At 34.6% G+C, this 10,015-nt stretch overlaps 1 protein-coding gene across 1 annotated transcript; it reads left to right on the top strand.

The window, feature by feature from the left end:
- The first annotated feature begins 2,722 nt into the window (after positions 1–2,722).
- LOC142621252 (WAT1-related protein At4g08300) lies at positions 2,723–5,995 on the top strand. The gene is made up of 7 exons (XM_075794571.1): positions 2,723–3,015; positions 3,126–3,188; positions 3,975–4,091; positions 4,576–4,813; positions 5,125–5,283; positions 5,423–5,574; positions 5,666–5,995. The coding sequence occupies exons 1-7, from the start codon at positions 2,825–2,827 to the stop codon at positions 5,871–5,873; spliced, it is 1,128 nt and encodes a 375-aa protein (XP_075650686.1). The 5' UTR covers positions 2,723–2,824; the 3' UTR covers positions 5,874–5,995.
- Positions 5,996–10,015: the final 4,020 nt, after the last annotated feature.

Genomic DNA, 10,015 nt, shown 5'->3' with positions numbered 1-10,015 from the left:
GTTTCTAGTTGAGAAACTAATTCTCTAACCGCAGTAAATGGTACTAAAACTGAAAAATTTTGTGTCTGGTTCTACAAGTGGAAATATGCTAGTTTCCTTTTTTGGATCATCACCATAATCATTCTGAGAGAGAAAAAGTCAACCCTGAGTTGACTGATATGCTAGCATTTCCAGACTGCCTTCTTGTTATTCGGAAGAATATGAATAAAGATTTGCAAGAACAAGTTATAGCTATACAAAACTTAATGCATGCATGACAGGACTACTATTTAGAATTATAATGGTGTGACGCAAGTGATGAGAAGCTTCTTTTTGGAGACGTCAGTGTACAAAATTCTTTCAGCCTTTTAGAAATTGATCAAGGTTCATGTCACCCAGCAACCTAGCTAAAGCTAGTGCACATTGCACATAAGGTTACAAATGTGGGGTGGGGTTTGTCTGGTTGGGGATTTAAGTTGGATCAGGCCAGGTCTCTTTATTATTAAGGAGGAAGAAATAAATAGGAGAAAGTAGTGCTTTTGGACCGATGCTATGTTTTCGTTCAAAACTTATTTTCTTAATTATTTACTAAAAGTGTGTTAAAATATAATAGTATTTATTGAAAAGAGAAAAAAAAAATTGAAGCTTTAAAAGTTGTGTATAAGTATATCAGCTAAGAAAGTTAAAAGGAAAAAGCTCATCTAAAAATTTTGTTTATGATATACATGTATCGACAATGAGTAATTCAATATCTCTACTTGAGCACAACTTTATAATTGATATATATATATATATATATATATATATATATATATATATATATATATATATATATATATATATATATATCTTGTCTAGGGAAAATACTGAATAATATATTTACTTAACTATCATTCTAAGAATTGTAAAAGAAGGACATTGCATTGTTAATTGAGCATGGCACTTGTAGTTAGAAATATACTATACTGTAAATTGAGCTCATGACCAATTATCAGTTTTGAATCGATGAATTCACATATATAAATATATAATGTACATTAAAAAGTATACGAGGTTAATGGAAAACCCACTCTAAGAAAAAAATCTACACAATTTTTTAAAATTTCTCTGTCTCTCTCTCTCATATTTTAAAGGATTTTATATATATGTATGAAATATTACAACTCGAATTACATGAGGCTCAAAGTATATATGCCTAGTCATGTTCTATGACGTGTTGGCTTGTAGGTTTAGATAAGTGTGAGTTGATTTTCGTATTTAACTTTGAGAGTTGAGTGATAATTCTTAACCACATATCTCCATTATACACAGTAAACTTTATGGCTCGCCATCTATTAGCCTCTATTTGAGATATCTCTCTCCAGTGCATCCCATTGTGTGAGGTGGGATTCCACCAACCTTATTCCTCGTTGGAGTCCAAATACGAAAGCACCAACTTTAATACCGGAACTTTGTCTGCCCATGTGTTTTTATGCTCATTTAGTACAAATATATTATTGATCAAAATCACCTTAAGTCTATATCATTCATTGTACGATGTGTGTGTATATATACATAGTTGGTAGAATTCAATTCGATCAATTTTCCAATATTTAATTGTTATATGTTGTTCATCAAGAATAATAACAACATGGCCGTAATTACTTTAATTTATCATTAAGCTAGTGTGTTATATCTATAGGGCATGGCATATCTTACAATATTGGAAGCACTCAAGGCTATATGATTCTCCGCTTCTCATATGAACATAGGCAGCAAAAATAACTAAGTTGGAGAAATTTTTGTTAATTTAATAGATTAGACATCATAACACTTGGACCATTTTGATAGAATGAAGCATATTCCACGTGAAAACCAAACTTTTTATGAACATAAAAACGTGGAGATATAATTTTTTTTAAAAAAAAATCAGCATCATAGTAACGTGGTACTAATTAACTAAACCAGTAGTTCATGGTAGTGGGATTAATTTAGCTTTTTATGGTAGCTAATTGAAAGTCAAAAAAACGAAAGGATGACAAACTAGGCAATTAATCTGATCATGCTTGCAATGCGTTGGACACAATTAAAGTTGAAGTTGAACACAATAAGTTCTTGTGCACACTGATTAGAAATTAAGAGAAACAGAATTTTTTCTTCTAAACCCCACTATATATAAATATATTTTGGCGGCATTCGAAAAAAAAAAAAAAACAAGTACTAGCCACGCCATGTGCACTAACTTTACTTGATTGAGGTCAAATTGCTCTTAATTAGAGAGTAAATCAAATCTCCCCCAATGGATAGTGAGTTCACTCAAAACCATCTTTTGGAAATGGTGTCCACTCTTCGTTGCACCTACCGTCAAAAAACACCACATAACCCCACATACATCACGATGGAGCACTAAACCTAATTTCTATTTGGTGGTCAATGAATCGAACCCCCACTTCACATAAATAAATTAAACAAATAAAAGGAAAAAAGCATTATTATCATAATAAAGTTCCACGCAAAACCCTCTCTCTTTTTTTCTTTTCTTTTTTTGAGGGGGTAAAGAGGATTATATCTGCTTGGAATATGGTGTTTTTACACCCACAAAGAAATTTAAAAAAATAAATAAATAAAATAAAACGAATAAAAATATTTTAGTTAATGGATAAGGGAATCCAGGAGAGAGAAATGCCTTAGACATGTATAGGAGAGTTGTGCTAATGGGTTCTCTTTATTTTTGCTTTTTCATGCCTATAAGAAGGCCCTTTCTCATTTTAGTGCTGGCAGGCAAACATAGAGAAGTAATTAAGCGTGTGTGAGAGAGAGCATCTAACACACGCATTCACAAACACAGAGAGAAAGAGAGACAGAGATGGGACTCATGGTGACGCTAAAGAAGGCGAAACCTTACTTGGCTATGGTCTCCTTGCAGTTTGGTTATGCAGGAATGTACATAATTTCCTTGGTCTCTTTGAAGCGAGGAATGAGTCACTACGTACTTTCAGTGTACCGTCATGTGGTTGCCACGGTTTTGATCGCGCCCTTTGCGATTGTTCTTGAACGGTGTGTGTTGCTCTCTCTTTCACTCACACTTGTGCATGTGTTGCTATACTAAGTGAACCATGAATCTTTTTGAGCTTCGCATGATATTGTTTTTCATTCTCTCTTTGCAGGAAAATAAGACCAAAGATGACTCTGCCGATTTTCCTAAGAATTCTCGCGCTTGGTTTCCTGGAGTAATTTTCTAAATACCTAGCTTACGTACCTGCATAAATGCTTCTACATGCATGCATGAAAACACACACCTATAATTATTGACCTCCATAAGTAATTACCATTCAAATTAATAAAAGAAGAGAGTCTCGTCATGTCACTAAACTTCAAAAGTACTAAATAATTACTTATGCATATGTATATATAAATACACGCATTAGTCTTTTGAGGTAGTATTTAGAGGTGTCTAGGTATATAAATAAACTTCTTTGCTAAGAGATCGTACATATATGCTTAGGCATGCATGGAAAGCTACTCTTGATAGCTGGGGAAGCCAAGTGGGCTGAACAAACTCTTTTCAGGGCTCTAATGTGAGAGAAACTTAACATGGGCAACTGGAAACAGATCTTTATCTTATTCGATTAAAAGGAAGCAAATCTCCAAAGTTTTTTTTCTTTTTTCTTTTGTCCCTTTGGTCCCATACATGCATATTCTTTAATTTGGAATTGGATTCTGTCATTTCATGGACATGAAAAATTATGAAATCACTTAAATGGAAATCTGCGTGAAATGATCTACCATGCAAAGCCATCATATATAATGTGCAAGTGTCTATTCCACCTACACAAAAAGACTGATCTATACAAAATCAAGTTCTCAACACTATATTGCTTTAGTTACATTTCCATGCATGGGTTTGATAACTTAACTCATTCTGTCTTAATTTTGAAGCTGGAAGCAAATTAAGAGCTTTTTTTTGTTTTTTAGTTGTAAATAAGGGTCTAATATAGCTAGTGTGGATTTGTCAGGCCGGTACTTGATCAGAACTGCTATAACTTGGGGATGAAGTACACCTCAGCTACGTTTGCATCTGCCACTGTCAATATGCTCCCCGCCATAACCTTCATAATGGCACTCATATTCAGGTACGAGTCATCATTCACTTATATATGCAAAATGAAAAGTTATATGTATACGTAGGAGCCAGCAATTAGGTGACAAAGTGGGGCCACTAAATAAATACCATTTCTAGTGGCCCAGAAGGGTGACTTAATGATGGTTTTATTAACTTTTAAGTATATATTAATGACAAAACAAATAATTTTTTGCCTAGATTTTTTTTTTTTTTTTTTTTTTAAAAGGTGTATCAGCCATCAGGGTGTTCCACTTTTCCTGGAATATTCTTGTTAAATTTTGACGTGACAAATGCGATTGCAAGTTGCCAAATTTACAAGGGGAATTTTTTATTGTTAAGGGGTAAATAAAAAATAAAAAAAGAACTTCCATATATGCACGTATCTACAATCATATATCATAAAGTAAAAGTGATATAATCTTGGTAAAACATATTGCGTCAGTTTCCACTTTTTAGTGCAATTACGTGATCAATCATTATCTAATCAATATCAGGTTAGAGACCGTAAATTTCAAGAAGTTACATAGTGCAGCCAAGGTAGTGGGCACTGCAATCACAGTCATGGGAGCTATGGTTATGACTTTGTACAAAGGTCCCATCATCGACTTCCTTAAGAAAGGAGCACATAACCAACAGCAAGCCAACAATGACTCCGCCGATCAGCATTGGGTCACTGGCACATTGTTTCTTCTAGCAAGTATCTGTGGTTGGGCCAGTTTCTTTATATTGCAAGTGAGCAACACACACATTACTTACTACTCTCTTTTGTTCCGTTCCCCTTAATTATGGTATTGATTAATGTTTCCTTTAAATTTCACCTAAGTAATTTCTCCTTTTGAAATAAGAATTTTGTCGAGAAAGAGGAAGGATTCAAACCAATACCTCGTAAGAGTACCAAAAAAGGATGTAATTACCACTAGACAATTGTTGCAACCCTATTAAAATCAACCCTAGTTTTGTAGCTTAAAGGGACTTTATAAATAGTGAAGAGGAAAGTGTGTTGAAATTATGTGACTAATTGTGGGTGGTACTTGTGGTTTCAGTCATTTACTTTGAAGAAGTACCCAGCTGAGCTCTCTCTCACAGCTTGGATATGCCTTACGGGCATGATAGAAGGTTCAATCGTGACACTTGTGATGGAACGTGACATGAGTGTGTGGGCTATTGGCTGGGACTCAAGGCTCCTTGCTGCTGCATACTCTGTAAGTATAGATTCATCGAATGCCATATATACATATTCTTCTTTATTTTGTGGCTATATATATGTATAACACACTCCAAAAGTGAGCAACATGGGGAACGCATATTCTTTAATTTGACACCATTAAAAACTGTTATTAGGGGATCGTTTGCTCTGGAATCGCATATTATGTACAAGGAATCGTTAGCAGGGAACGCGGTCCAGTGTTCGTCACGTCTTTCAGCCCACTGTGCATGATCATCACAGCCGCTCTGGGTGCCATTGTTCTAAATGAGATAACCCACCTTGGGAGGTACATATACATACAAATCATGTGTGAGTTTTTTGAGCAATGTCTTTTGTGCTGATAATCTAAATGGTTTGTTCTACTATATATATTTCAGTATAATTGGAGCAATCCTCATAGTCTTCGGCCTTTACACGGTTGTGTGGGGCAAAAGCAAAGATCTTCTTCCAAACGCAAAAGCCATACAAGATGATGACAAAAGTGGAACCCATGAATTGCCAATCACAGACAGCATTAGATCAATTAGCAACAACGATGTAGATGCTGGGGTGACTAAGATTCCAGCTATAGTCTCCCATCACTAGGTTCTTGAAAGATTATATACAAATCTTTCTTTCTCCCTAGTGGAACTGCTTTGAATATGTATCTTTAACCTTTTTGAGATTTACATGAGCCAAATAAGTGACGAATTATATATGTTTGTCTATATGATCTTGTGCCGTATATATAGTATAGTATATATACTACAATAGTTTGGTTCTTCTCGTACAAATTATTCTTAAGAAAAGATACCAAACCCTTGAATTGACAAGAACAGTGGACACATTTAGCGTGTGTCTCAAATATTCTATAGAACGAAAATCCGCAATAGTGTAATATAAGGATAAACTAAAAGGGGTATCAAATTCTGAGTAACTTGAAGAGCTAGCCCATTTTTATGATACAATTCCTTAACATCATTACTTCCATCTTCTCGGATGCTTTTAAGATTTTTGGTATTATTTTCATACATCAATCGCAACCAAATTGTTAAAAAAATGGGATCACTAGCTAGCCTGTAAGGTTAACAACACTTACAAGAATCCTTTGATTATGCGCTTGTTGTGGCGCGGGGCAGGCTTGCATTTAACTTCTAAGATCCTTGATGTTTCTTTTTTTTCTTTTTGTTACTTCAATTTTATGCATCTCAACCAAGTGCTTGATGAGGCTTGGAAAATGGGTTTAAGGTATAGGAGGAAATTGATTTAGGGAATTGATGCATGCATATTGTCAAGATATCTCTTTTTTTCTTTTTCCTTTTTTTTGTTCTAAATTTGAGATTCCCTCTGTCAAATATACATAAATAAAATAATAAAATAAAATAAAAACCTCTTTTATAAATATAGATTATTAGATATTCACAATTCTTTCATTTCTTTGTAACCTGAAAGCATTCATATTGTATCCCGTCTTACGTCTATATTAGATAATAATATCGATCGTAATAATATCCTACTCCTACAAGATTCATTAATTATGCTCTAGAAGTTGAGGGAAGGATTCATTTGAGTTGCATCAAAGAGTAAAAGTAATTTCTCATTCACTCTTTTTGGGTAAATAAGTGGGGAGAACCCATTTCTCTTTATTGGGAAAATTAAGCATGCACATAGTATCCCATCTCACATGTATTGGATAATTATTATGCATGTGGATCAACATTAAGTTATTTGTTTGGGATGAGAAGGAAATTTTAAATTCTAAGAAGAAAATATATCTGGAATTTGAGGGTCAAACTTTCATGTGCAAATTTCACCTCTATCAACATTATTTTCAAAATCCTCTTATAGGCCTAATAAATTTTGTTAAGTCCTTGTTTTTGTTTTTGTTTTTGTTGGCTTAATTTCATACCAAATTTATTTGTAATTCTTCTATCTTTTTATGTATTGCATGAAACCATTTTCCAACTGATGGTCCCAAGTATTTTCCATCGAGTCCAAATGAACAAGATTACCTAAATAACAAGCACAATATAGAAAAATCTCCAAATGTTACAGGTGGGAAGGTTCACATGAGTGACACTACCACACCCCCCCCCCCCTCCCCCCTCTAGCTCTTCCCTTTTCTTCTCTGTATGTAGCCTATTGTTGTTGTTTGACTAAAAAAGTAGTCTAAGTTTTAGCATAAGCAAAATCAGAGAAAGTATATCGTTCAAATCTGTGCTACATAGCATTCCAAATGGATGGTATATTAATATATTTAGCTTTATCTAGCATTTGAACTTTCTCGAGTTTCCTGGTCTATATCAAATTGGAAAAATGATGGTATATCATTCTCATAACTGGGGAATTTTCATACTATATGTCACTTCACTCTAGCATGTTATTTAATGGGTGAAAACTACTAGTACAAGAGTAAAGCAACACTCCCAAGATTGCAATGACACATAAACGATACACCACCAAGAAAAAAGATAGTTACTTGTTATTGTCAAACCATCACCAACAAGGACCACCAACCGCAACGTCCACAGCACTACCATACCCAACACCAGAAGCTCATCTTTCAAAACTGCGATGATCGCCATCACTACCAAGCTCCCCCAACTACAACCCCTCTGTCTTCAACACCTCTGCGCAAAGGTGGATGTAGGATTGCAAACTAGGATGGGCTGAAGCATAAGAAAAAAAAATCCAAATAAATATCTATATAGTACCAAAAAAATATCAACTGTGGGAGGTAGAAGTTCCCAAATAAACATTTGGGCTCGGGGCTTTTTTGATGGATACCAGTTTGTTTTTGATTAAGCCCTCCAGGCCCCCCACAAGTTAGTCTACGTTGTAATGGTCCGAGGATGTGTCCGAGGAGTACTGTCTTCTCGGACAAGCCCAGCAATGACCCTGGGACTGGTTAAGAAGATTAAAGGCAGAACTCTGGGAAAACCGAAGGGTAAGAGGGTGATCTAAACACCCTCTAGATGCAAAGGTGTCACAGAAATATCTGGGGAAAAGGCTGCTACCTCCACATCAAAGACCCTGCATCTACCTCCCTGGCCGCATTAATGGGGAAATGACCTCTAATAGGGTGATTTGCGTTGCACGTGGATAAAGAGGGAAGAAGAAGAAGTATTTAAGGAGGGAAGAGAGTAAAGAAAAGAGGGAGGTAGCTAGACAAAGACGAAGAACTGTAATCTTTGAAAGAAAAAGAGCAATAATATATAAATTGTCTTCGGCTTACGTCCAAGGAGGTTCATTTGCCCTACTTGTTTATTGTTTGCAAACACTGTAACATTCTAGCCTGTTCATCAAGCTTCAAACACCATCAAACTAGATTGCGAACCCACACTCTACAAATTTTATTGTTTAAGGCTCATTGGGCCTGAGCCCATGTTTATTTTTGGGTCCAGGCGCAATTGTGAACTTACATCAACTATATAAATACACAAAATTATTATTTCTTAATACATTAAGATGTAATCATCTACCAACAAAGACAAAATAATACAAAATAATATTGTTTTTTTTTAAGAGCATCAATTGTTGCAAGAAAAAAAAATATTTTTACAAACCAAAACTTATTTTTGCTATTTTAATATAGCATTTGAAATGTCTCATATAATAGTGTTTTGTTATTTGGTGTTCTAAATACTAAATATTTATAATTTAAAACACCTGATGCTAGTACTCTAATATTGAGCTAACTAGAATTTTTTATTTTTTATTTTTTATTTTAAAGTTTTTATTTTATTAAGTTTTTGAGTTTAATAGTTGCTAGTTGGGCTAGGCTAATTAAAAGGAGGGAGTATAACTTTTTGGAGGAGCGAAGTGCAATTCTAAATAAATAAATAAATATATATATAACTAATAAAAAATTTCTCTTTTTTTCTTTGGGCCAGGGGACCCAAAAAATATTTCCTTTGGGCTAGGGGCCCCGGGCTCCCTTGGGCCCTCTTGGGTCTGTCCCTACCTCCACCCCTTCAGATCCAAAGGGATGAGAATTTGGTTGTTTTGTTTGGGTGCCTCTTTTTCTCCCATCTTCAATATTCCTAAGCCTAAGTCCTTTTTTTTTTTCTTTTTTTTTTGGGCTAAAGTTAAAGATAGTTTAGTTTGTTACCATAATTAAAGTTAGTTAAGTTATAGGTACTTTTTTGTCACAACTTTGACATAGCAGAATGTAAATGGTTGATTATCACTTACCCATAAATTAACAATTTTTTTCACCAATCACATTTTGCCACATTACAGATGTGGTAAAAAGTCCTAGACTTTTTCTTTTTTTCTCACAAGGGACTTGAGTATTAACTATTAAGGTGACTAGAGATACTAGAAACATCTAATTATATCATGCGTTTGGGTGAAAATTTTATTGGCAGAGTTTAGTTATATCAAAGAATTTAAAATTCTTTCATGAAAAGTAACTTGTTTGGATTTATTATGGCAAGAAATTATAAATTTCATGTGCAAATTCCGCCTCTGTCAACATTATTTTCAAAATCCTCTTAAAGGCCTAATAAATTTGAAAGAATGCCCCTCAACCACCTTAGGCACTCTCTCCCTAGCCTTTGCCCACCTCCCTCTACATCGTCACTTTCCTCCCACACTGAAATGTTAAGTCTACAATGACAAGATCAAGCGCCTACTCAAGTTGTTGTATCACTCCAAAGAATGATAACCCAAGAAATTAGGGAGTTACATTCTGGCTAAATAACAAAGAGGGACATGGGAAATCTAGCACCTTCTCCACTTCGTCA

The sequence above is a fragment of the Castanea sativa genome, chromosome 12 (assembly GCF_040712315.1).
Source record: "Castanea sativa cultivar Marrone di Chiusa Pesio chromosome 12, ASM4071231v1".
Lineage (NCBI taxonomy): Eukaryota > Viridiplantae > Streptophyta > Magnoliopsida > Fagales > Fagaceae > Castanea > Castanea sativa.
Note: the sequence above shows the minus strand (reverse complement) of the source record. Positions and strands in the feature narration are given on the sequence as shown.

What these genes read in the sequence shown, in the direction of transcription:
- LOC142621252 (XM_075794571.1), top strand. Translation starts at nt 2,825, where the DNA reads ATGGGACTCATGGTGACGCTAAAGAAGGCGAAACCTTACTTGGCTATG. An exon ending in CCAGTTTCTTTATATTGCAA is followed by an intron (nt 4,814 to 5,124) that starts GTGAGCAACACA and finishes TTGTGGTTTCAG; the next exon opens with TCATTTACTTTGAAGAAGTA. An exon ending in GAGATAACCCACCTTGGGAG is followed by an intron (nt 5,575 to 5,665) that starts GTACATATACAT and finishes TATATATTTCAG; the next exon opens with TATAATTGGAGCAATCCTCA.